The sequence below is a fragment of the Crocodylus siamensis genome, chromosome 3 (assembly GCF_052110815.1).
Source record: "Crocodylus siamensis isolate JL-2025a chromosome 3, ASM5211081v1, whole genome shotgun sequence".
Classification (NCBI taxonomy): domain Eukaryota; kingdom Metazoa; phylum Chordata; order Crocodylia; family Crocodylidae; genus Crocodylus; species Crocodylus siamensis.
Genome location: NC_143397.1, coordinates 207,988,885 through 208,016,574, shown reverse-complemented (window position 1 = coordinate 208,016,574; position 27,690 = coordinate 207,988,885). Strand labels below are relative to the sequence as shown.

Below are 27,690 nucleotides of genomic sequence, written 5' to 3'. Positions count from 1 at the left end.
TTCTCTTTAGCTGCATTACATTGTAGAGGGGTATTTTAAGGTGCTTTGTGTCTGCATTGTTGGAGTAGGTTGGAGCAGATAATTTGGGGATCCTTTGGAGAAATGCTTCAGGGGATCATTTCTTGATGGCCCAGGAGGCCCCTTCCAGCCTGCTGTGTCTTGCAAACATGAATGTCCTTTTTTGCATGTGTGTAGCCCCATTGACTTCAATAGGCTGACAGACCTGAGGAAAGCTAAGCTCATGTGAAATGTTTATAAGATCAGCACATACCTAATCCTTAGGGCATTAATTAAATCCTTTTGGGGTTAGAGGTGTAAAGACACACTTTGAGAATGATGGGGATATTTAAAATAATAATAATGTACAAAGCTGCACCATTTCCAGATTTATTTGAACACATTTTACAGTCAGTAGTTTGGAAAAATAAAACACATTTTGCATTCAGTTGAGCATATATTTGTATTTTAGAAAACTGAAACATGAATAAGCTTTTTCTTAATCCCTCTTGCTTTGCTGAGCACTCAGTATGAGTCACACTCAAATGAGACTGAACAAAAATTTCACTCAGCTGAAACTAAAAATGAACAGGCCCTCAGCACAGAGCTCCTGGGAGCCAAGTGCTCTCCATCTGCATCAGACACTGACACACTGGGCTGCGTTCCCTTCTTTATAGCTGGACTCCTCATCCCACCGTGATGCTAGACACTAATCTGGTAAACCTTTAGCACTCAAAAACAACTAACAAAAGGATTTTTTAAATGTGTCCTTTCTTACAGTTAATCCCCATCCTTTCAGGCTGATGGTATTTCATAGTTGGGTGTATTTGCCTCAGAGTGACCCAGTACACTGAATAAAGCCTTACAGAAGGGAACGCTTCCTCATGCTACTAGCTGCCATGCATGCAACTGTCAGAACCTGCTATGGAAGGAGGAAACTGCAATTTGAGGGGTTTTTTAAGCTGTATGATATCATTGGCACAGGATACAAAAGGTATTAAAAAGCTCCTGAAGAGTAGCCTGGATGAATTTGTTCTGTTTTTTTATTTTTTAATTTCTTTCCCCGCAACTATCTGTTTCCTTGTTGGAGTTTTTGTTGGAGTTTTCAAGTTGGTCAGGCTTGTAAAAGCACCACCGTTACATGTACTCTGGCCTGTCCTGTCCTTTCCTGCTTCCATTCTTGCTAGCTAGCTGGCAAGGCTGTTCGTTCAATGCTGTTTAACAAAAACAGCATAAAGAAATGAGTGGTCCTGCTTCTAAATGGACCTCGTAGTCCCCTTAATTCTTCCCTGATCCTGGCCTCTCCAAAAACTGTGAAGAGAATGAAGAATCCCCTGTGGGCCAAAATCCAGACAGAAATAAGTACCCCCTCAAGCTTCCTTAGCCTGGATCTTCTTCAGGACCTCTGGAGTCACGGTGTGGGGGTGAAAGTCCCCTTGTTGGATTCTCATTACACCAGCCTTATGCAGGGGCCAGAAGAGAGAAGTTTCTATTCCCTTCCCCCACATTTCAGTTTTTCTTGTTCCCTGCCTTTATTTGGGGAACCCAGAAAAGAGAAGACCACCAACATTGTACCTGAAACTCAGCAACCAGCTAAGCAAAAATATATGCCCAGATAGCATGTCAGAGTTAAGTCATTGTTCTTATGGGGGGTGAAGGGCATATAGCTGGCAACCAGCAAATCAGTGACTGATTATCTGAGAGAAATGAGAACATGGAAATTAGAGATCCAGGAGGAGTTTCAGTTGATGCCAGGTTCCTCACCAAGGTCCTTACTCAGGATTGTAGAATTTCTAATGTGCAGAAGTGGATAGGAGCCACTGCTGAAAAAATTGCATGTCTTGCATCTGATCACCTGTTTCCTGGGCTCACCATGAGCAGCGCTACAGTATAAAGTATTTTAAGAAAAAATGAATAGATAATGTGCTATATAAAACCAAAAAATATCTCAGCTGATAAGTATAGCAATCTCTTTTTGGCTAGTATTTTTAGTAAATTGAAAGCCACATATACCATAGAATTTCATGTAATTACATGATTTGACACTTACAGTGAAATGCAGAAGCAAAGTGGTGCAGTATGTTTATCTACTCTTGCCTTTCTCTGGTGCTGGATAGTTGGTTAAATAATAATTTTTCCCCCCACAGTTCTCTCAGAAGACAGTACAACTGCCTGCATCCAGCCTTATGAAGAAGTGCAAACTTCAGTTTCAGATCTATTAGACCAGCAGGACAGTCTTGGAAAGTCCATAAAATGTCACCAGAGCAGGGAGCTACCTAGCATTCCTCCCGACAGCACCATGGAAACCATCCTTTCCACAAGAAATGTAGAAAATGATCCAGGTCTTGGAATGGAAGGGCCCTATGAGGTCTTGAAAGACAGCTCCTCCCAAGAAAATATAGTTGAAGACTGCTTGTATGAAACTGTGAAGGAAATTAAGGAGGTGGGAGGAACAACGAATGTGGAAAGAAGCTGCAGCAGCAAATTGAAGCCTACGGATGCAGTTACTGAAAGGCAGGACCAGGGTCCTGAGTGTAGGATTGAATCAGCAGAATATGCCTCTGTTGACCGAAATAAAAAGAGCCGACAGAGTGCTAGTTCAGATAGCCCTCTTGGCAACACCCCAGACATGGAAGATGAAGCTCCTCCACCTGTACCTGTGAAACTTCTTGATGAAAATGAGAACGTACAGGACAAAGGAGCAGAGGAGGAAGAAGTGGCAGGGGAAGTTGGTGAACCCGAGAAGGTAAGCCTTCCTACTTACACAGTCATCCTTATCTGACAATCACTAACAATGGAGAAAAAAACCTGGTGGTCCCATCACTATTTTAATAGAATATTAAAATTAAGGTGGTCTATGGCTGTGAAACAATGGAGCATCCCATCTTTTAATGTGGGCAGATTCATGTCCTGGTGACCTCCAGATTGGATAGCTGTTTATGGGGCCACACTTGAAAACCATTCATAATTGCAGACAGTGCAAACAAATTCTGTCAATTTGCTTAGTACTGTTAGATATTTATAGAAGCTGTTATGCAGTTCCCTAGAAGCTGCACTGTCATCCAGTACATTTCTGTCTCATTCAAGTTCTTCAGGTTTAGCTTCTGCTCATAGTTTATGTTGTTAAAACTTAAATTTACAAAATGGAGAGCGGGGCATTCTCAGCAGAGACTCTTCACCTTGGAATGCACTTCATGTCTTGGTTTGTAAGCAGGCCATCATTTAGATGGCTGAGAAAGAAGCTGTCAGCCATTTTGCAGCATAGCCTCTTCATGAAAAGCTAAGCCATGAATATAGAAAAATCTTTTTTCCCTACATCCTACCTTCTAAAACAAGGTATCTTATTTGGGGGTATATGGTATGCAAGAAAATTCAGTAAGATGGTTTGCAGGCTAGTCAGGCTCTTTAGCAATTCCTGTGACTGCAAGAACAGAGTAGAAAAATATACCAGCCTGGTGATCAAAGCTGACCCTTCGCATTTGTAAGGAACAGTCTGGTTTGAGCACTTTACACCCCACATAAGAACATAAGCATTGTGATCGTAGGTCAGCCAGAAGGCCTGTCTAGCTCCTAACAGTTGCAATTAACAGATGCTTTTCAGGAAGAATATAGGAAACAGGGTATGTGTAGAGCAGGGGTGGGCAATTATTTTTGGCAGAGGGCCGCTTACCCAGTTTTGGCAGGCTGTCGAGGGCCACATGGGTAGCTCTTGACAGGTGCCCCACCCCCTGGTCACCATCTTGGGACCAATGTCCCAGGGCCAGCACCAGTGGGGCCCAAAGTGGGGCTCAGGCTGGCAGGGGTCTGTGGAGCTGGACTGGGCTGCACCAGCAGGGAGCGGGGGAGCTGGCCTAGCTCCACAGAGCCCCTGCCAGCTGGGACCCTGAGCTCCTGCCGCCGTGCTCTATGCCCCACCAGCACTGGCCCTGTACTCCCACTGGCTCCCCACCCGCTCACACCCAGTGCCCCCCAGCCCTGTGGTACAGGTGGGGGGGGGCAGTGCACAGCCCCAACCCCCTGCTCGCCACCAGGGAAGAAGCTGGTGCTGAGTGCGAGGAAAAGTGGCCCCTTGCCTGCCCCATGGCCGGTGCTCCCAGCCCATGCAGAGCTGTGCGGAGTAGGCACAAGCAGCCCCAGGCAAGCTTCAGGTGGCTGCAGCATGAGGTGCTGGCCATGTGGCAGGCAAGGGGCAGCTTTTCCTTGCATTCAGCACCAGCTTGTAACCCGCCCCACTGCCAGCCTGGCAGTGGGGCCAGGTTACAAGGTGGTGCTAAGCATAGTGGAGTGGGGAAAGCAGCCCCTCCCCACCCCATGCCCAGTGCCCCATGCTGCAGCCACTCACAGCTTGCCTGGGGCTGCCTGTGCCTGCTCCAGACAGCCCCACATGAGCTGTAAGAGCCTGCAGCGGGGAGCGCTGGCCATGGGGCAGGCAAGGGGAAACTTTTAGCCATGCGGGGAAGCAGCCCAGGGAAAAGCTGAGTGTGGGGGGGAACCAGCCCCTCCCCCACCCCACATCTGGTGCCCCACGCTGCAGGTACTCTCAGCCCACATGGGGCTGTCCGGAGCAGGCACAGCCAGCCCCACACGGGCTGCAAGCAGCTGCAGTGCTGGGCACTGGGTGAGGGGTTGGGAGGGGCCACTTCCCCCATGCCCCGCACTCCTTCCTTGCCTGGGGTCCCCCCACCCCCACTTACCTGAGCTTCCCGCACTGGGGCAGCCATGTCCTCCCAGTCCTAGCTGGGGCTTCTGGCTGGGGGGCAGGGCCAGGTGGTCCCACTGTTGTTAGAGCCTGCCAGGCTTCCCCTGGGTCCTACTGCCCACTTTTGACAGGAACCAAGGGCAGAGAAATATTAATTGTCTACATTTTTTTAGGGGCTCCGCAGGCTGGATAGAATGGCCCTGTGGGCTGTATTTTGCCCACCCCAGTGTAGAGTGATCCATCCCTGTCATTCCCTCAATGAAAAGATGTCCTGAGCATCAGGTTACATCCTTCACTTTTCTGTTTAAGAGCCCCTGATGGATCTTCCTCCATAAATTTGTCTAATACCTTTTTGTACCTGGTTATAGTCTTGGCCTTCACAACATCCTTCATGTTATGGCCAACTGTCCATATCTGAACTGAATCGGGGACCAGTTAAAAGGTCCAAATTGATTCAAAACTCTCAGAATCGATTCAGAAAAGATTTCGAAAAGATTCGGACAGCTTTGGTGATTTGGACAGCCCCCACCCGCTGCAGCATGGAGCTGAATCCGGTTTCCAAGCTGGTAAGTAGGGGGCAGGGTAGTGGGGCTGGAGGAGGGTAGAGGGGACTGTGAGGGAACCCCTGCCAAGCCCCCTGATCCTCACCCGTTCCCCCAGCCCTGCCCTGTGGCTGCCCCGTCCACCCTGTTGCTTCAAAAACAGCCCGCTGTTGCCCAGCGGGGGGGGCGATCTCCACTGCCCCCCGACCCCCCTGCTCTACCAGACCCCCATGGCTGCCCCGCCTGCCCCAGCTCCAGCCCTTTAAGGAAAAAATAAACAAAACCCCGAACTCACCAGCTTCTGCAGTGGCATCGGGCTTTCTGGGGGCTTGTGCAGAGCCCCCCAGACAACACAGAGCAGTGGGGGGCAGAAAGAATCACCCCCTCCGCCAGGAAGGAGCCAGTGAGTCAGAGCTTTTTTTGTTTTTCCTAAAGTGCCGGGGGCTGGCGCAGGCAGGGCAGCCATGGGGGAGCTAAGACAGCAGGGCAGGTCAGGGGGCTCACAGCAGAGCCCCCCCATGCAGCGTGGAGGGTGGAGCGTGGATAGACCTAATATCTATCCTATCCTGCATGACCTCACAAGTCTTAGGTGAACCAAACTTAACTTAGGGTATATTTAGATTAGTGTGCTTCTTTTCATTGTAGTTTGCTACAACTGGTTTGTACTTATCAGACCTGATATTATAGTTTAACATTTTTATAATTGTTAATGACTAAGTACATTGAGTGTGGCTCTCTGAGAGGTGTTACAGGGCATATTTTTGTGAATATTCAAATTATCTTGGGTTTTCATGAAAATATTCACAAATTCCCAGTGTTTCACAGCTTTTAATATGAATGGTTCTGCAAAAAACGTTTTTGGTTGTAAGTTATTTGCTCTTTGTTATTGATCATCCCTATTTTTAAAAAAGTATCTTGTAACGTAAGTAAAGCACAGTAAAGTTAAAATGAATAATTTGCAAACAACCCATTATCTAAAAATTAATCCAGAATTGCAATTCCCAAAATGTTTGGTCCAACAGATCATTATTAGCCCATCAAATTTCTCACAGTTGCCACGCACCCTTATCAAGCATCCACCTTCTAACTGAAAACATTTGAAAGGCACACTAGGCCCAGATCAATCTGGAAATCACTTGCCATGATCTTACCAGACCCTGCTGATCCATGGCCCACAGTTTAGGAACCAATGAGAAATAACAAGAACATTTCATCTATCTGAATGGTTTTTTTGTTTGTTTGGTTGGTGGTTTTTTTGGGTTTTTTTTTTTTTTTTGGAGGCGGGGGAGGTTAACCAAGAGCTATCTACATTTCAAACAAATATTATTTGTTGTGAATATTTATACCATCTCTAATATTTATGGGGAATAAACAATATATAAGTGGCATTATTCATGTCAGGTATGAAAAATCTCCTAGAAAATCATTGTCTTAGTCAATGATAGAAATAAATCTCTTCACTGGCATGTAGTACCCCAACACAAAGAGTATAGTTTCAGTAACTGCAGGGACTGGGAATTAATTAAAATGGCTGAGGCTTTGAAGAATTCATCAAGAGCTGACACATACAGTCCCTAAGTGCCAGAAAAAGGTGTTTGCCTAAATAAAAATTATTCAGAGTAAAAATCATCCTGAGTTAGAGAATTGGCAGCATTGGATTATTTCAGCATTGTTTTTGTGAACATACATAATGCATTGAAGTGTGTGCATGTCCTGTCCTTGAGAGCTACAGCTGCTGCAGAGTTGAAAATGGTAATTGATTGAATATATAAATGCAATTATTACAGGCATTGTATTTAGAGGTTGTTGTAAGGGTTTTTTATTTATTCTAATTTTCATTTCCTCCCTAGCTTTCCCTAGCAATGTGCAGCAGCAGCTGCTTGTCCTGATAGAGTGAGAGGGGAGAGGGGAGTGGGGGGTGGGGGAGAGAGAAAGAATGGTAATGTTAATATCTTAAACATCTTTGTGAGGGTTTTGTTAATTATACCAATCCCCTGGCTATCACTTGTTATTTCCTCTTTTGTGATGCCTCTAACTTCCTTCCTAAATCTTCTATACCCAAAACCTCCAACCCACTTCCTCCCCCGATAAGAAAGTGGGACTTGGTGTCATTTGTTAATTATTATTCTATAATAAGTGTCTTTGTCTTAGCAGAGCCTGTAGAGTGCAGGGTCCCAGGCTTGAAAACTCTTCCCATTAGAAGGTTTTTGTGTAACTGGGGATGAATGCTGTCAACCTCTGTAGAACCTTAGCTTTTAATTTTTTTAAAAAAAAGCTTCTAACCTATATGTTTGCAGATCACCTTATACATGTATAACCCAGTATCGCACTATGCCAGGGCCTCTCTACAGTAGAAACATTTCCCTCTCTTGTAGGCAATATCTCTTGTAGGAATTTTGCAATAGTGTAAAAACGGTTTGTATTGTTATAACCCAAAACCTGCCCAAACATCTGGTATAGTGCAGCTTCACAAAAGATGAATATGTATTTATTTGTTTATTAGATGCATGTGCTACCCTTTTCAGAAGGCTCAGGGAAACTTACAAATCAACAAAAAATTATGGAAACAGAATAAAATATTAAAATAAGATAAAAACCAAACAACACCCAAACCCTCTCCCCCAAAATTCAAGAGCAACCCAGCAATCCCAAGAGCCTTCCCAGCCCAATCTTACTTTTTACCCCCATTTATTTACTCCACAGAAGGTAGCAAACTAGATAAACACAGGGCCTAAGCCTGCAAACTGTTCCCATGTAAATGCTGCTGCTGCTGCTTGGATAAGAAGCCTTCCTAAGCCATAGAGAAAGGAAAATAGATACAAACCAGCTCAGTGTCACTGTTCTGAGGAGAGCTCTGAGGAGCTAGTTGGTCGGGAGAAGGACCCAGAACCAAAAACTGAAGGGAGCAGAAGAGTGACAGAGACAACTTCCTTACAACTGAGTGAGGTGGCAAGAGTTTTGGAGCCCTCTCAGTTGTGGACAACAGGAGACTCTGGGTTTGCATGGGAAAATGAGAGGGAGAGAGAATTCTTTTCTGTCCATTTCAATAGCCAGATAAATCTGGGCTGGGTGGAATAGGATGGTTCAAATGTATTAACACTTCCCAATCATAGTAGTAGTCTCATTTCATCAGGTGGCATTGGGAGGTAGACTCTAAAGAGAATTATTATTGATTAATTGCTAACAGCATCCCCAGAACCTGTCACACGATGTATAAGACAAAGCAAAAGACTTATATCATACCTAGACTAACTTTGCTAATAATGTCTTATATGGTTTAATAGCCCCTTTCATTCTAAACAATCCAAAAGCCCTTTTCTACTACAAAATCCTTTCCCATAGTACTGACAGGAAGCCAACTCCAGGCACATAGCAACCCTACATGATGAAATAGGCTAGAGAAATATATTTTTTTATCTAGATTGTCATCAAGACCCCAGCCAAAACCATCTTGCAAAAAAGAACTTTAAAATTTTCTGTAAAAGACAGCATTTCCAATAGCACAGTGCCTCTTCGGGGAACACTGCCATATTGAATTTTTTAAAACTAAGTCATTCTTTTTATTGAAATTCACCTTTCACAGGTGAAGACAACTGCATCCAGTGCGGGGAGGGGAGAAGAGAAAAGAAGCAGGAAAGAAACAGGGAGGAAGAAAACAGAAAAGTAGAACAAAAGGAGAAAAGAGAGGAAAGAAAATGGCGTGGGGTGGAGGCTAGGTCGCATGGGTACATAAGTGACTTATGAGCCCAGTCTTTGCCTTGAACGGTCTGCTGCGGCAGAGACAGAAAATCAGTGAGGACTGGGTACAAGAGGTTTTCGTTTTCCTGGCCATGTGTTTCTTCTTTGCTTCTGCCATGTGTTGCTGTTCGAAGGCAGCGCTCCATTCTGGATTGATGACCTCCAGGATGGACGGTAGGTTGCAAGCGATTTGCTCCCACGACTCGGGGTCAATGCCAAAACTCTTTAGGGACACCTTTAGGGTGTCCTTGTACTGCTTCTTTGGTGCGCTGCAAGAGCGTATTCCATTTGACAGTTGGATGTAGAAGATTTTCTTTGGCAGGCAAGTGTCAGGCATTCTTGAAACGTGGCCGGCCCATCTTAGCTGTGCCAGTTTCAGTAGAGTATGAATACTGCGGAGAGCTGATCTTTCAAGCACCTCGGTGTCTGGAATCTTGTCTTGCCACTTGATTTTTAGTATCTTTCACAGGCAGCACCGGTGGAAGTGGTTTAGTTACTTGACATGGTGCTGGTAGATGGTCCAGGTTTCACAGGCATAAAAGAGGGTCAGCAGAACGATGGCTTTGGATATCTTCAGTTTTGTCTATATTCCAATGCCTCTGTGGTCTCAGCGCAACTTACAGAGTCTGCTGAAGGCCATGCTAGCTTTCGCTAGCTTTCATTCTTTTTATTAGAAAATGTTTATAGTCCAACCCCCCTGCACAGCTGCAGGATTTTCTCTTCCTGACCCATCCCAGACAGATGCCCAACCAGACTTTTCTTCCACAACTTTCCCGGGCAGTAAGTTCCATTGGCCTACTGTTCTTGTAGTTAAGAAGCTTCTCCTGAGATTTAATTCAAGTTTGTTTTGCTGCAATTTAAATCTGTTGCCTCATGTCCTGTCCTTTGTGGCAAGGCATTTTTTGTAACAAAGTTAAATACAAAATGTTCATTTTATTAAGATACTGGTGGGATATTGAGTCAATATTTACACAAAAAGAATGCCGGCTCCTAACCAACAGAGTATATCTTTTGTAATGCCTTTGGATTTCAACACTACAGCATTTCTTCTAGGGTATGTAATAAAACAACTTCTTGGCACAAAGTGTTAATATCCCACTAATTAAAGAAAATAGTGTGTGATAGAATTTTGCTAGCACAAACTGTTTGCTTTAATGTACGTGCAGTAAGCCAGGAATTAACACTCATCTGTAAAAACAAGGAAAACAGCTTGCTACTAAGTAGGGCTATGCTGAACTTCTGTAATATTGCAAAGCCAGTGTAGAGCTCTAACAAAGCATGTTTGAACTTTTCTAAAGCACTGAGTGGATTTATCTCCCAAAAAACACAGAAAACTGAACTTAATGTTATTTATAGACTGTTTGTTCCAGATAGTGTGTGTGTGGGAACAACAGGTGAAGGATTTAGAACTTCTCCCAAAGCCCGCTGAAATCTGTGGAAAGACTTCAGAAGCTGTGGATCATGGCTTCAGTGGCAATTTTCACAGTTGGGTATTTATCACGGCTAAAACCACAAATAAAAATGGAAATAGAGCAGCTTCTGTTACACTGAAATTCTCTCTAAAAACTCTGTATGTCTAAAATCAAGTATAATTGACGGTAGTAAAAAAAAAGTTCCAATAACAGAATCCTTGTCTACACAAAGGCTCCCACCGGTATCTACCATGTCTTCCAGCTGCTAGTATTTTTCTACTCAATGGTTCGCATCCAGACAAGTGTGCATGTGAACTTTGCAGTGCCTCAAACACTTTTGAAGCACTGCAAAACACATGTGACGCATGAGAAAGGGTTCTCTGCGCTGCATGCAGCATGGAGGCACAATTAGATACCAAGAACTCCTGGTATCTAAAAAAAAAATGCAGCAAAAAAGCGCGGTGGTGAATGTGGCTGCAGCATGCACCACCCAAAACTGGAGCCTGGCTGGCTAGAGCCACACTCTGGCTGCTAGCCAGGCTCCAAGTGCCCAGATCACTGCTGTTGCAGCCCCAGGAGGCCCCCAGAATCCCAGGTAAGGCAGCTGGGGCCAGCCCAGGTGCTGGTCCCAGCCTCCCCTACCCGACCTGGGGCAATATGTTGTGCACTAGAGCACACATGTAGGGGCATGCCCAGGGGCAAGTAACAGCAGCACAAATATGTGCTGCTGCTATTTGTCCTTGGGGAAACGCACGTTCCTGCTGAGCAGCACCTTGGTTGTGATGTGTGAGGGAGCGGCGGCTAGGGGCGGCCGTGAACCCCCTAGCGCCCCCTACCGTCACATTAGGGTGACGTAGCACCCTCAGAACCTCGCCCGCCACGACTTTGATGGTAAGATATATAATGTGGAGGCTGCCAGTTTCCCTAATGGACGGTCTAGTTGTTCGTCCCTATTCCAGGCGGGTATTTGATAAGCGTCCTGCCTTAAGGGCAATGCGTGCCTCCAAGCCTCCCCCTTAGCACGCCCCAAGCCTCGCAGCTATTCCGGGGGACGCTTGTATGGTCCCTCGCCCCTCGGGTGCCCTTGTTCTCACTCTCGGGCACCGGGGCTCTTCGCCCACCTGGCGCCTCCTTGGGTCGGGCCCCAATCTCTGGCCCGTTCCCCACGCCCTGGGCCTATCACGCTGGCGCCCAGCCACTTGCTGGCGCCTCCTGTGTCGGCTCCACCAGCGCCGCTCACTACCGGCCCCCCCGGGCCGGGTTCTAGCCGGCGCCTGGCTAATCGCCGGCTCGGTCTGAGTCTGGAGCACTCTCGCCGCCCTAGCCTCGGCGCCCTTGGGCCGGCACGCTCCCTCTCCCGGATCTCGGCTCTATCGCCGCCCTAGCCTCGGCGCCTTCGGGCCGGCTCGCTCACTCTGCCTGGATCTCAGCTGTATCGCCGCCCTAGCCTCGGCGCCTTCGGGCCGGCTCTCTCTCGCCGCCCTAGCCTCGGCGCCCTCGGGCCGGGTTCTAGCCTTAGCTCTCTCGCCGCCCTAGTCTCGGCGCTCTCGGGCCGGCTTCTAGCCTTAGCTCTCTCGCCGCCCTAGTCTCGGCGCTCTCGGGCCGGCTTCTAGCCTTAGCTCTCTCGCCGCCCTAGTCTCGGCGCTCTCGGGCCGGCTTCTAGCCTTAGCTCTCTCGCCGCCCTAGTCTCGGCGCTCTCGGGCCGGCTTCTAGCCTTAGCTCTCTCGCCGCCCTAGTCTCGGCGCTCTCGGGCCGGCTTCTAGCCTTAGCTCTCTCGCCGCCCTAGTCTCGGCGCTCTCTCGCCGCCCTAGTCTCGGCGCTCTCTCGCCGCCCTAGTCTCGGCGCTCTCGGGCCGGCGCTCTCTCGCCTGGCGCGCTTGCCTTAGCTCTGTCGCCGCCCTAATCTCGGCGCCCTCGGGCCGGCTCTCTCTCGCTGCCCTAGCCTCGGCGCCCTTGGGCCGGCGCTATCGCCGCCCTCGGGTGGCTAGCTAGGCCTGGCTATTCGGCCCCTCTCTGGGGCCTTGTCCCTCAGGGGCCGCTACCGCGCTCCCTGCGCGTTGCCCCTTCGGGCTTCCCCCCTCCGGGGCCGACACGCCACGCGCCCCGCGCCCTGTCTCTGCCCCGCTCTCGGGCCTTGCCCTCTCGGGGCTGACTCCGCGCCCCCGGCGCCCTGTCTCTGCCCGCTCCGGGGCCTTGCCCTCTCGGGGCTAACTTCCGCGCCTCTGGCGCCCTGTCCCTGCCCTGCTCCGGGGCCTTGCCCTCTCGGGGCTAACTTCCGCGCCTCTGGCGCCCTGTCCCTGCCCTGCTCCGGGGCTAAACACCGCCCTTATGGGCTCCCTGGCGCAATATAATGCCCAGCCGCACCGACACTAGTGCCCCTGGCACTGTGCCTCAACTGGGCACTGGGAACCCCCAAGCTGTTGGGGAGCTCCCCTTGAGGCCTCCTCGCTCCCCTACAGCCTCCCCAGTCCTCCGGATCAACTGTAACTTAATACTCAAGCCATCTGGCTATAACATAAGCAAAGGCTCCACACGCCTAATAACTCCAAGCCCCACCAGGGCCCGCAATCCTACCTCCAGTCAGGGCGATGCTGTTCCCTGCATCATTGCAGCCGGTTAGCGCGATGAAGTAGCAGCCACTAACCCAGGCCGCTCAGCTCAGCCGCAGAGCTCCTGCTCCTGCGGCAGCCAGAAGGGAACTGTGTCTCAGGCTCTGGCCTACGCTGGTTATAAAGGCCAGGCCCTGCCCTCTTCCGGCCATGTGACCACCTGGTTGTCCTAGCAACCAGGCACCTGAGCTGCCTGGGTGATTGACAGCTCTGCCAATCACCCTCTCAATCACGGAGCACCTCTGTGACTCCATGACATGATGTAACAGAGATCCTCATCTCTGCTCCAAAGGGCTCCAAAACTCTTGCCACCTCACTCAGTTGTAAGGAAGTTGTCTCTGTCACTCTTCTGCTCCCTTCAGTTTTTGGTTCTGGGTCCTTCTCCCGACCAACTAGCTCTTCAGAGCTCTCCTCAGAACAGGGACACTGAGCTGGTTTATGTCTATTTTCCTTTCTCTATGGCTTAGGAAGGCTTCTTATCCAAGCAGCAGCAGCAGCAGCAGCATGGGAACAGTTTGCAGGCTTAGGCCCTGTGTTTATCTAGTTTGCTACCTTCTGTGGAGTAAATAAATGGGGGTAAAAAGTAAGATTGGGCTGGGAAGGCTCTTGGGATTGCTGGGTTGCTCTTGAATTTTGGGGGAGAGGGTTTGGGTGTTGTTTGGTTTTTATCTTCTTATTTTAATATTTTATTCTGTTTCCATAATTTTTTGTTGATTGTAAGTTTCCCTGAGCCTTCTGAAAAGGGTAGCACATGAAGACCTAGGCACTTTACACAAAGGCAGAAAAGTTTACTCCAGTGCCCTGTCTCCTTTCTAATCAGCATGCCTAAAATTAGAGAGAGGTTCCAAACTAATCCCTTCAGTCTGTGTTCCACCTCCCCATATCCAAACTCAATGTCTGGTCAGAACATCTGGGCTGAGGGTCATCTCTAACTAAACTTTTCTCCCTTTAGTTTGATTGAAAGCAATAATTTCTTCATCTGTTGCCCTAAATTGTGATGTAATATTCTGTGCGCTGCTAAAACAGCTGACTATTTCATGGGGGAGGACAAAACTGCTAAACATCCAAAGGGGTCCAGGGATCTTTCATCCAAAGGGGTCCAGTACTAATAAGTAGTCATACATCTTAGTAAGCTTTGTGAAGGACATTATCTTTGTAAAGGTCTTTTCCCCTGCGTTTCTTCTATAATATAGAAATAGTGTGATGGGATCAACTATTCAGAGCAGTTTGATTTAATTATTCGACAGCCTAAACCTTTTACAGATCCATTCTCACTTCATCAGGAATCCAAGTGGAGGAATCCAATGACCCAGAGTTAATCTACCCATTAAATTATTTTTACCCTTTGTTTAGGTTCAAACTAAGGGGCTGGTGCATTAAAAAGCTACACTAACCTCAGGGCTGTGGATTTCAAAAGCTGTAGTTTGGATATTAGTCGATGGAATGAGTGAGCAAATGACCATATAATATATATTGATTCTAAGGGGAAGGCTGTATTACGACTTTCACACTGCTGCCTGCTAATTAGATTTTATTTCCCCACTTACAGAGGCTTAGTTCACTGTCTTACAAATCTCGAGAGGAAGACCCATCTCTTACAGAAGATGAAGTAGGTTTCTTGCATGAAATGTAATAACTAAGCAGACAAATATTTTTGTAGACTGAGATCAGCATAAACTCTGCATGATTAAGCAAGGTCTGGAAGAGGTAAAAATTGCCTATAGAGAAAATAAAACTATTTTTTTCTTATATGCAGTTTGTAATGATGCAGACATAAAATCTGGTGCATTTAACAGTGGGATGTTGCATTTTGTTTTGTCATAGCTACACATGGGGGCTTACTACCTTATAAAATATTAATGCCATTAAATAATACAGGATCTTCAGAAAATCCTGGCGCACTTTTAAACTTTAATAACTTAGGTTGTGCACAAGGACTTTATGAAGACCCTGTATGAGACTCTAAGAGTCTAATTTTTTAACCTGAACTCATGGATGTTCAATGGCCTTTAATCAGGTGTTTCACCTACCTGACCTACAGTGTTTGCGGGAGTGTAAAATAAATTTAAAACACAAAAAAAGCATTTGGAATATAAGGCCACATACACTCAGGTATGCCAAGCAAGCAAGTCAAAAGGATCAAAACACAAAAGGGAAAGTTGTAAGGAGAAAAAGTTAGACTGAGAGTCATCTTCAATGACTTCTGTAAAATACTAGCATGACGTTTAAACACAAAATCATACACAAACTTTACAGCCCTCCACAGTCTCATATATACTGTTAAGAGACATAGACAGGCATATTGCCCTTGCACTGGGTTTATTCAGTTTAATCTTGATGACGGCTGTGGCACTTTTGGAAGAATATTGGCAGAAAAAGTTTGTGTCTGAATATTTTATTGTCTGCAAGAAATAAAAAGTAGGAAGTGCTACCACCTGGAGTGTGACATGCCTGTTAGTCAATAAAAATATATAATAAAAGAATACAAGAGAAAATTAATAGAACTATTTTTCCAGCCCATGGGAATAGCAAGTATACCTGCACCACTGATTGCTTTTCCATGATAATAGCTATTTGCCAACTACCTCTGGTTCTGAATTCATCTAATCCAAATCCTAAATGGCCTGTGAAGGACCCAATATGTTGCCATTAGGCAGGAGGATAGTCATAAGAATTCTCACAGCCTGTAGAGCCTATAGTGGAGTGGAGCCACAAAGCCAGATGTATGCATAAAATGGTCCAGTGGCTATTCTGAACTGATTTCTAGGATTTGGCTCTAGTGAACTGAATTATTCCCTTTGATACTGATTTAACTGAATCCTTTATTGCCCTTGCTCGAAGTTCATTATTTCTGTAGGTTTTTAAGAATATTTATTTTTGTCAACTACAAGAGGGAACTGACTAAAGTAACCATGGATGTTCAGACCACACAGAGGTATACTGAAAAGGGTTCACTTTTTCACTAATTCAGTAAAACTAACTGTGCAGTGCCTAATCATGGATTAAACCCCACTGAAGCAAAATGAATAGGTTCTGTGAACCAGGCCTTGTACTAAGTCTAGTTTTATTTCATATGATTTCATGTGGATGAATTTACTCCCCCATTTTGAAGTTTCTTTTTACATCCCTTATAGTACTTAAACCAATGCTATTATGGTATACGCCTGTATGCCTGAATGGGAAAGGAATCACTATATTATAAAGCTAAAAACATAGAACAAATTAAGTCTTTCCCATGGCATTCCACTAAGTGAAACTGATTTTCTTGATATAAGCAAAGGCAAAAGCTTTGAAAATCTTGAAGTAACCCCAAGATTTAGAGCCATGTTTAAGCAGGTACTTTTTACTATATGCATAATTTATTTATAACAGTGCTTCCACCTCAGATTCCTTAAATTTACCTATAGGTGGCTTCAAAAAATCTAAGGAGAAAAATAAAACAAATTCAAATTTAAATGCATACTCATAAAAAAACCAAACAAGCCTAAAATGTATTCAGTAAGAAAATACAGAACCTACAGTTTCTTCTTTATGCTTAATAAATATAGTATTTGTGTTTCAGTGTCTTCATAAGAGTTGTTTGAAGTGGAGGATTATGTTGCTGGCACTTCACATAATGCATAGCACATAGCACACTCATCCTTGACAGCTCTTGCAGTACATGGGCTCCCAAGAGGCCAGACTGTGTATTTGTAGCAAATTTATGAAGCAAGAAAACACTGTGACAATTTGAAAATCTGAAACCGCCAATTTCTTAATGTACATTTCTAACAAGAAAAAACCACTACAAATAATAAAGTACTATGCTACTTGGGATTACTTAAAGAAGCCCTAAAATACCTAAAATAGAAGTAGGGACACCAAAGGACACCAAGTCCTTTCTAAATTTATAAAATGTATTTTTCTTTTTTAAAAAAGGATTGTAAATGTATGCCATAGAGAGATACTTTTTCAAAGGGTGTTTTAAAAACAGAAAGAGGACAGTGAAAGAGCAGTTCTATGTGATGCTTAGACATTCAATTTTTGTCTTTGTTCCATAGATTTCAGCGATGTACTCTTCTGTGAACAAGCCAGGACAGTCCATGAGGGTACTGGATTTCACTTACACTAGTATTCAAGAAGTTGTACCTCCAAGGTCACCATCTATCTCCAGTGGACTCTATGCTAGTGTAAAAGACTTTGAAAATACCCTAAATATTACCACTGTGCCTCACTCAGCGGACCAACCAAATGGGGAGCCAGAGCCTGACTATGAAGCTATCCACTCAGTCAGCCAGGAGGAAGATAGGACCTTATCAGTGCCTACCACCAGCCAAACTGCTCTCTCAGGAGAGAGTGACTATGAGAGTATAGGAGACTTGCAGCAAAACAGAGATATGACTAGATTTTAGGTCTCTTGCAGCAAGATTACATGACATTTATCTTATCAACAGGAGTATTCAAAATAATATGTGAAAAAAGAAAAGGAATATTTCGCTTTATGAAGAACAAAGTCAAGGTATTAGTGCAGAACAAAGGTTAAAGAAGCAATGAACGTTTCATCTGGGATGCAGTATCTATTCACTTGTTCTTTGTGGTGGATTGAAGCTTGCTAGAAAGATTACATCAATTCATAACTGAGATCAAAAGGACGTAGGCTTCTTTATTGTTAGTTTCAGGACAGCCAGTATTTGGGAAAGAGTGCCACATTTGTCACTTTCAATGGATCACTTGCCAAAAACACTGCCATTAAACAAAGCAAAGGTTTCATTTTTAAATATTTGTGTTATTTGCTTCAAAATATTTCTCGAGGATCATTTTACTTAAGGTTCAGCCTTCCCTTTTATGAGCAAATCAGAGTTAATCTTAGCTCCATGCTTCAACTTGGTCCTTCTTTGTGAGGGCAAGAGAAAATTTTTAATCTTTGTATCATCTGAGGATCTTTATATTTCAGCAGATTAGAACTGTGAGCACTTGCATTTAAATGTGATCTGAGGTGAAGACAGAATATTCTGTTCTGCTTTCAGTACTGCTGTGGTGTGAACAAAGGTACTTCAGTTCACAAGTGACCTATTCCAAAAGTACTTGAATTCATTTTGTAGAATCCTCTTTCTTTTTTAAGTCAAGTGTTTTAGAACGTGACTCTCAGTATTTAAAATATGGACTGGTGTTTGTAGGCTTCGTTTTTTAAATTATCTGTAGGCATATTGCTTTAAAATGGTAGCCTTAACATTTTTAATACATAGGCTGTCACATTCACACACAGTAATTGGATAGTTGTCTCATTGCATCTGAAGGAAAGACTGTGCAAAAGAATGTTCTGATTCATGTGTCCAGTCTGCATTTACAGTGAAGAAATCTGATTTTTTTCTTCAAGAAATCTGCTTTTCCACGTTGTTCATTTCAAATTTAGATAGATCAAAATATAAAAATGTCTTTTTCCTTGTAAGACTTTATCCAGTAGGTGCAGTGTGGGAGGGTAATATTTTCCATTTTATGCACAGTTTCTAACGCATTTTCCATGGTCAGGATTACTGTATATTAACTTGCCATTTTATGCAACAAAAGAAATTATCCTGTCTTTAAAAAACCCAACAAAACTATCTGTTAGTTCTAGTAGAAGCACAGGAATTAATACTTCAGTAGTTTTTATCTCAAGTCTTAGCAGGTACATTGAGCATACCTTGCCTCTCTTTAAAATCAAGATCATTCAGTTTGCATGAAGCCACTTTGTCAAAGGACAAAGAGAATACAAAAATAGTCTAATGGCTGTCGTCATTCTTTTGAAAACCAAAGGTGGGAATAAAATCGTAAGGAAGGCAAATCACTTGGGATATGATAACAACTGACCGTTTTGACAAGCAGTTCGAAAATCATCACTCCAAAGAAGTCACAAGTATTTTGTTAATAAAAACAAGAGATACTGCTTAGAGAGATTAAATGGGTTGGTATTGGGCTGGTTCTTTTCTTTTGCTTCAACAGCAACAGCATGTTAACTACTTCAAGAGCACAGAAAGATGCAATGTATTTAGAATGTGTGGGTGTGCAAGTGCATGCAATATATAACTCACTCATGCACCTATTTATGTATACTGTGTGCATGTGTGCGTGTGTGGATACAAATATACATTAAAAAGTTGCATAATTTGGCACCAAATATAAATCTCCCCCCGCAAATCCTATGACTTTGTTTGAGGCTTTCTCTTATTCATTTAGGATGTAATATATAAAAGCAGGAGTGTTTGGAAATTTGTTCTGTTTTGTTTTTTACTTTATAAAGATTAAAATGCGTATGGTGAGATTAGCCCATTTAGTTGCACAGTAGCCTGGTGCTATGTAATAATACCAGTTTGTTTAAGGGATATATCAAATCCAGCTGCATTTTTCCTTGTTCATTGGCATAGTAAATACTTGGTCCCACATGTGCCTACATAACACACATGAAATTAATAAACAACACAATTACTCTACAAATGATTTTTAACTGTCAAAAGAAAACTAAATCAGGTACAATATAATCTCATAAATCCAGCATCCTTGGGAGCTAGCACCTGCTGGAAATTTGAAAATTCTGGATTTTTGAAACATGAGGAAAGTACATAGCCTTAGGACAATTTTCTTTGCTATTACACTATACATGGGACTGAGTATTGTTTAAAGCAATAGCTGTAGGCTAATAAAATAATGGCAGTCAGAGAAGCTCTGGACTTCCGGAGAAATTTCTGGATCATTGGAAAGCTATTTTTAATGCAATAAAGTAGTGTACTGTATTTTTAAAAAGTGCCAGATTTTTGAGAATTCTGAATTTTGAAACCCAGATTTATGAGGTTATACTGTACTCACATGGTACATATTACAGTGACCTTGCAAAGCAGTGATACTTTTCAATACTTTTTCAGTTGATTTTGCAGTGTTAGAGCAATTAGAACTCTTGAGAGCCTTATCTCACTCACCAGTCTCAGACACTCTCCTGCAAGTCCAGGGCCAGTCAGTCTAGTCCAGGAGCAGACCGTACCCCACCCGACTTACATCTCTTCCCACTTGAACCAGAGTCTCTTCCTCCAGTTCATTGCTCCCATCTCTTTCACTGCAGTTGTACCTCAAACCTAACTTCAGGAGAGCAACAAGAAAAATCTTTCCTAAGGGAATAAAACTTTCAACTCTCCACCCTGTTCTCCCCCTCTTGCATCACAGCAGTGCAAGTCAAAAATCAGAAGATCTTAGGGAGCCAGTGATGGAGAGACGTACCAAGATTGCTTCCAAATTACAGGATACCAAAAGAAGTTCAGACTCTGGGGGCACATCCAGACAAGTGCACACATGCACTTTGCAGCATCAAAACACATGTGGCACACATGAAAAGGTTCTCCATGCTGCAAACCAAAATTAGATTCTGATATCTGAAAAAAAAAATCTAAAAAGAAGCAGGGTACAGCACATGGTTGCAGTGTGCGCCACCCAAAACCAGAGCCTGGCCTGCCAGAGCCACGCACTGGCTACTTGCCAGGCTCTGCACACCTAGATTGTCACCGCTGCAGCCCTGGGAGGTCCCCAGGACCCCAGGTAAGGTTGCTGCAGCCAGCCCAGGTTCTGGCCCCAGTCTCCCCTACCCCACCCAGGGCAATTTGCCCCCTCCCCCTCCATGCATGGAGAGGCAGTCCCCAAGGAAAAATAGCAGCAGCACAACTAGGTGACACTGCTATTTGTCTTCAGGAAAAACACACTTCAGCGTTTGTCTGGATGGCTAGTTGGGGCATCTATAGCATCTTACATCATGTCAGGCTCTTTTATAAGTCATCTTTAGGTCTCATGAGGTCATCAGCCAGAACAGTTTTCCCTGATCAAACACTCTTCAGAGGAAAGATCTAAATTCACTTTCAGTCTCCAGGTCTGATTTACTCCTAAAGAAAAATCCACTAAAATCCTGTCACAGATTCTGAAATGCACAATTTGATCTGGAAACTTTGCATCACTTCTGAATATTCTTTCCAGAAGTAAATGCTCTCCCAGCATCTCATACTGGCTGACAGGCCAGCCTACAAAATGTAGAATTCGCTACCTGATATATATTTTTTCTCTACAGCACTGTCTACTTTAAAAAAAAACCCAAACAACCCTTTGCTGGTATAGCTGTGTATGAATAATAACACCTCTAATTGCTATTTCTCTGAAAGTAAGAGTTCTAGTATAGGCAAAATCACACATTCCAGGGGGAAAATATCTTAGGATAGCTGGTTTCATTCTAGGACCTAGTAGAAGCTATGCTCTTGCCAATGTAAGCTGTGACAACTGTAGGAGGTTTCGCTATTACATCAATAGTGGCACAATCAGCTGCAGAGATAAGTTCTTTGGCTATCCGTACCATGTTCTTATCAAAGTCCTTGTGTCTAATTATCACAGCTAGAAAAGGCGTTATTACTGATCTAGTAATAAGTATTTAGTGTTTCCATAGGCTTTGGAAGTAGTAATTTAGCACAGAGGTAGAAAGGATGTGACTAGCCCCTAAAGTCTCTGACTCCACAATTTATAGGGAAAGAAGAATATCTATCAACTTGGATTGTGGGAGTGGTTAATCCAGAATAGCTATATTCATATCACAAACTTTCTATGATCAGCTCAGGAAGGTAGCAGTCATGACCAAGGTTTACAGCAAAGGATTATTTTCCCTTTGGAACTCTCCTGCGATCCAGCAAGCTTCACGGAAAATGGTGCTCTGGGAGTCTGATGGGAATTAAGTTGCTCGGACTCTTGCATTAATATTACTTGTAAACTTATTTTATATGTAGCATAGGATTAGGGAAGGAAATTGCAGGAGTGAAGTAGCTGCTAGGATTCAGGGAACATTTCACAACAGCAGCTTACTGTGGGGCACCCTTCATCTTCAGCAGTACCTAATGGATCGTTCCTTTAGGAAATCCATCTTCCAAAGAACTTTCTGTGCCCTATACTTTTCCATGGTTCCCTGAGCAGCTTCTGTTGATTGTCTTGATCAAAATTCTGTTTACATGGTGCTCTCTGCTAAATCTTTCAGTGGTGCTTTTTTAAGGTGCTGGATAAATGATTTCAATGTACTTTCTCTGCTCAGACATGTAGCACTCCACTTGGCAATTACTACTTCTTAGCACTAGCATTGTTACTCCAACCACAAAGTACTGATGATACTCCACTTTTTCTTGTCCATCCTACATCGAATCAAAGTAAGTCCTCATATCTAACCATGCAGGTCTGGTCAATGTTTAAAAGAAGCCACTTGGAAGCAGGTTCCTTGGCTTGAAAGTAGTCGGGTGCATGAATCTGATCTGTACATTTGGAGACTTCCCAGACTTCTCTCTCATCCCTAATTCTGTCTGTAGGTCAGTTTTGTAATTTGATTAATGAACTATATATCTGCAGTGTAAATTGTTCTCTGAGCCAAATGACCGATTCTTTCTTTGCCCTTAAATAGGAAAATTAACACACAATTCAGATTTGAATGGATTGCTCCAATTAAAGCATGCCTGAGACTTCTGGACTTTACCATACTGCTCAGCTCAAGATTTAGCCTGTTGAAAAATACAAGAATGCAGAAAGAATGGCTCAGGATCTCAGGAAATGGTGTCTTGTGCTCCTAGAGACATTGGTGCAAATCCTGTTCTGAGTAAAGGAAACACAGCTGATGTTGACTTAGACAGGCATTGCCATTACATACACTAACACTAAAGCTGGCTCTTGGTTTCTGCTTGTGGAATGAGATTGACTGAAGACGTTACGAAGGGAGCTGCCAGTATGTGGAAAAGCTTAAAGATGTATTACATTGCTAACTTTCCACTGTTCTCAGAACAACAGCCCTGTTGCAAACTATTAAAAAAGAATGGTAGTGGCTAAAGAGAGAAGTAGGACAGTAAAGTTTCTGCATTCCCTTCACACACTTTGACTGGACGTGTGGAAGATTCTTTGCTCAGAATTCCCACATGCCTGCCCAGAAGCATGCAATAGCTCAGTTGCCTCGGTGCTCATTTTCCAGTCATGCTAAACTTGCCACGTGCAGTGGACATTGCAGTTGTCTTGAGGAGAAGGACAAAGATGCAGGATGGTTTCTGATGTAAGATTTACCAATGATCGCTCTACAAAACATAGCTGTGCTTCTTGCCTATCATGAGCAGAGAGATTTGTTAGCTGTGTTAGTCTGATACCTAGTCTCTAAAAAGCCACTCTGCCCTGCCTTCATGAATTACTTGGCCAGTAGCTGTTATGCATGCTGTGTCAAAGCCAGAGAAGATTTAAGTCTCCTATGTTTCTCAACTTGTTGAGCTGTAAAAAATCTTCTTTAAGCTCTGGAGATGGCCAGTTCAAAAAATCTAAAGTTTTTCCAAGATAAAGTCCGTCACGCACAGGCTGACAAAGTGCCTACAAATAAAGATGTGAAAAGATCAGTGTTTCTGCACAATTCATAGGTTGATCTACTATAGCAACTTATGGTACTGTCCTGCAGTGTACTTTTTAAAATCATGGCTTTTCTGTATTATTTTTATCCTTTTAATAGTAGTGGGTTTCAAGTTTTGTATATTTAAAGATCCACTGTTTAACTGTTATTAACAAGCATACATATGTTTGTTATAGGAAATTATTTGGTGTAAAAGGCAGCTATATTTAAAGAGTGGCTATGTTATTTCTTGATCTTTGTACAAAAACAACATATGATCAGTTAATTGGAAAGTACTTAAAATTAACTTTGTTTTAAAATGCCTTTATTTAAACTCTGTAATGCCTTCCCTTCAGAACAGCACAGTATTGCCAACTCCTGCAAATCTGAGTCCTGAAATCTTAAAGCGCTTAGATTATTTTTTAATAAAAAATTGTAACATTCAAAAGATCTTGAAAGGTGACTGAAGTATAGCCTGAAGGCTTGAGAACCCAGGAGGCCAATAAAAAGCACTCAAATTTTATAATTGTTTTTCTAAATTAAATAATTTTAACAGTAGGAGTTGACAGTGCTGATCCTTTCACTCCTAAATGCCCATAGAGAGACCACCACATATCATTTCAGACTTTCCGTAAGAGGCTCAAGTTGTTAACATCAGGGTTGTGACATAGCTGCGGGGTTTTTTGCAGCATTTTTATATATTTACAGCAATCAGCATTTTAATTGCATGTTTCAGAGGGAGTTAATGTGTCAGGGGAGGAATTTAATCTGGGATTTCTCAGAAGCACCTCAAAGATTTACAAGTATGGGACTTTGGCTCTAAATTAGCTGCTTTGAAAACCATACCCTTGCAGACCATATTCTGTAGACTTTGCTCAGGCAAGATGCTCTGTTGCAGAAGTACGCTGCTAATGAGGATTCATATGTTTAAAGTGAGCAATAGACAGGACTAAAAATGCCTAAAAGCACAAGAACTTTGCAGTCTCTCAAAAGCCTAAGGACATGAGAATTTACCTTGATCCTTGGGGTATGGCTGCACGTCTTTGCTCAGCCTGCCTATCTAGAATGTCCTTACAAGCAGACTCTCTAGTCTACTGCTATGGCCAAATTAATAGGCAAGTGGACTTTCCTAGCAATTACTGATTTTCCACCTGTGCCTCACTTAAATATTTCTACCTGGGCCTGTTTTGCCTGCATAGCAATGATTTTCTAGAAAGGACTGTAGCACAATCCCAGGGTCCTCTTAATCCAGAATGCAAAAATGAGCTGCTTTTCCTCAGAAGGCCAACTCTCCAGATTAAAGAAAAGCTGTAAAAAAGCCACATGGCTAAATCAGAAAGGAACATGTCCCCTCCAGTGGAGACAATGTTGAATACTGCCACTACTTGGGAGAACAGAAAGAAAAGTAACAGGTATGTTTAATTTATGCTCCTTCCATACCACAGACATGCACGTGCACCAGTGAAGTGTCACACAGCAGACAAGGCCACAATTGAGAGCATTCCCAAGAGCTAGAAAGATTGTATTAGGACCGTTATCAGTATTTCCTTAGCAAAATAAGGGGACATATGAGAATCTCCTGCCCCGTCTTACCATACGGTGCTTGTCTTTTGTCAAGGTGTAAAGTAGGCAGAAATGAAATCTATAGGTAGCTTCTAAATAGACATACTGCCGCATGAGAAATCCCAGTGGCCAAGTGTTGTTATGTTAAAGTAAATTTGTCAGTATTGCTGACTTCAAGGGACTTGCCTACATTTATGCTATTAGAAATCAAAATTGGACTCTAACAGGATAACTTGCGCAAGTTAAAGATACAGATTCAAACCCCAAGGTACTGCTGAGGCAATGTGTAGTTTTGTATTGGGTATCTGTGCATATTTTAGTTGAAGTAATTTTTATTTCTTCTGTCCTGATCAACACACATGACTCCCATTGGAACAGCTAGACATGCAGGGCTTTGTTGTGTTCTCAGTAATAACTATCACAAGGAGCATGCCTCAGTAGTAATACTCCAAGGATTTACTTTAAATCAGGTGCTACAGAGAATAGCTATACTTCAGCACAAAATTACTTTATATAGGTTATACAGTGAATACTTAAGACATATGGCATATATATTTGTAATTATAGGCATCTCTTTTTATTTTGCTGTTGTTTTATAATGGAAAAATATTTATTAGAATAATTTCCTAGCAATATTCTATTAAGCAACAAACTTTTTTCCACCCTGTATTTGGTTCTTTTGTCACCAAGGCAGAACTGCAAAATATTTTCTAACCATTATAATTTTCAAGAGAGGTCATTACGACCGTATCAGACTCAAATCTTGGACTGGATACAGAGCCTGTGTTAAATATACTATGTGTAATTCAGATGCATGGATAATCCAAGCAGTTCAAATAAGTGATTGTAATATATGAAATTGGAGTCGGTGCATGCAGACTTCCAAGATGGCACTAGCAGAAAGGCTTGTTTGCAACCTGGTTGGTTATTTAGCTTGCTACCTTTTCAAATCAGTATAGTTTTATTAACAGAACAGCAGGCAGTATAGTATAGTTTTCCAAAATTATGGTCCTTAAATTGTAGCTTGGCTGTAATTGCAGGGCCACATAACTGTGGGAGTAATTCAGAGTCAACACTGCAAAGTTACAGCTTGCAAATTGATAAATACCATGGAATTCCTTTCAATATTTTTTGTAATAGTATGTATGATCTGATGTAATTTAGCGATACCATTATTCTAAGAATGTTAATTTGATGTTCCTAGCCAATTTAGCTTTTTGGCTGCTGAAAGCACAGTAGGTAATTACGGTTATTTACTATATGTGTAGACAAGTTCTGTGTAAATACATCAGGGCAAAAAAATCTAACTTAAAGTATGAGGCAAGTTGTGAGTTATATAAAAGTAAGAACACAGGTCAGTAATATTTATGTTTATTTATGTACAGCAGTATCATAATCTCTACTTGTTTATATGCTGATGAAACCTTCATATTCTGTCCTATATTCTATGGAAGTTTTTAAAATAGGCTCTGCCATTTTTTTCTGATTCATATATTTGCATATAACTTTTAAATTTATTGGTAATCCATGTAAACAATGTCAAAATGAGAAATGTTTTATGTTGAGATGAAATGAAACAAGCCTAATTTTAAAATACTGGGATAATTCAATAAATTGAAAGCTGTATAAAACCTGAATAGCCAAATACAATAAACTATCATTAAAAAGTTTGGTCATTTTTTGGGAAAGTGTTTTTTTTTTTTAAAAAAAAAGCACCCAAAATCCTTCTTGTTGCTTGATGAAGGAGATGTGTGTTTTTTGTGGGGGAGGAGTTCTGTTGCTTTCAGTAACATGTAATACTTTGGATTAACCATTAAATCTACTTATTTCAAGCCCAGCTTTAATCGGCTTATTCCTTTTGAGTAACACCTCATTCTACAAAGCCATGACCATGGAAGGACATGTGGGCAAGACATGTGGGTTAGAGATCTTATGATTTCCATGGGGCTACTCAAAATAATATTCCATGATAATGAGAGCATTAGAAACTGGCCCTTAAGCTTACCTCTGTAGTTTTCAGTATTTTCAGAAAGTTGGCATTACTGAGCTTGCAGATTTATCTGGTCAAGGTTCTTTGTGGCAGCTGTGACACCACCTGGTTGCCATGTGGCTCCTGCCCAGCTCAGTCCCTAGTGTGGCCCTCCCTTGGTTGCTCACCCACCTGCCACACCTTGTTGAGGTTAGGTTTGGGGGACTACTTATGGGCCTTAGAGTGAGCTTTAGTCTATGCAAATCACCACTGGGTCTCTCTTGGAGTCTCAGTTCAGCCCTCAAGCTCAACCTGGGCCCTCTCAACCTGTCTGTGCCTCTGCAGGAGACCTGTAGCCTTAAGGGTTCATTGTGTGGCTCTGTCTACCCCTACACCATGCCCCATGCCTCACAGCTGGTATTGTACAATCCTTTGCCTTGTATGGTACTCGGCCTTGCCAGCCTTCTTCCCCTATGCTCTCACTGGGTCTTTTAGCCCAAGCCCAAGATATCAGACTTAGCTTCTAGGCTCCAGTCTCCCTGGCTGTGGGTCACTGACCCTGTCGGTCTCTGGCAGTGGCTCATCTCAAAACTTTGGCCCCTTCTGGACCCTGGCCCAGTATGCTGTGCTGGGTAAGTGGTGATGTGTAAAAAAAAACCAAAAAACAAAAACCCATTAAAAAAATTCTGTAACATTTTAAATAAGGCTGAACAAAGCATAGGTGTAGAGTGATACAGAATGAAGGACAAATCACAGTTTGATGAAAAGCCATGCCCCTGGT

At 43.2% G+C, this 27,690-nt stretch overlaps 1 protein-coding gene across 5 annotated transcripts in view; it reads left to right on the top strand.

The window, feature by feature from the left end:
* Nucleotides 1-26,618, top strand: part of PAG1 (phosphoprotein membrane anchor with glycosphingolipid microdomains 1) — a 182,241-nt gene extending 155,623 nt beyond the window's left edge. For all 5 annotated transcript variants that reach the window (XM_090040237.1, XM_090040236.1, XM_090040234.1 and 2 more), the window contains 3 exons: nucleotides 2,145-2,743; nucleotides 14,546-14,605; nucleotides 17,037-26,618. In XM_090040237.1, coding sequence (XP_089896363.1) covers nucleotides 2,145-2,743; nucleotides 14,546-14,605; nucleotides 17,037-17,387 — 1,010 coding nt within the window. In that variant the 3' untranslated portion in view covers nucleotides 17,388-26,618. The remainder of the gene's footprint in view (nucleotides 1-2,144; nucleotides 2,744-14,545; nucleotides 14,606-17,036) is intronic.
* The last annotated feature ends 1,072 nt before the right edge of the window (nucleotides 26,619-27,690 follow it).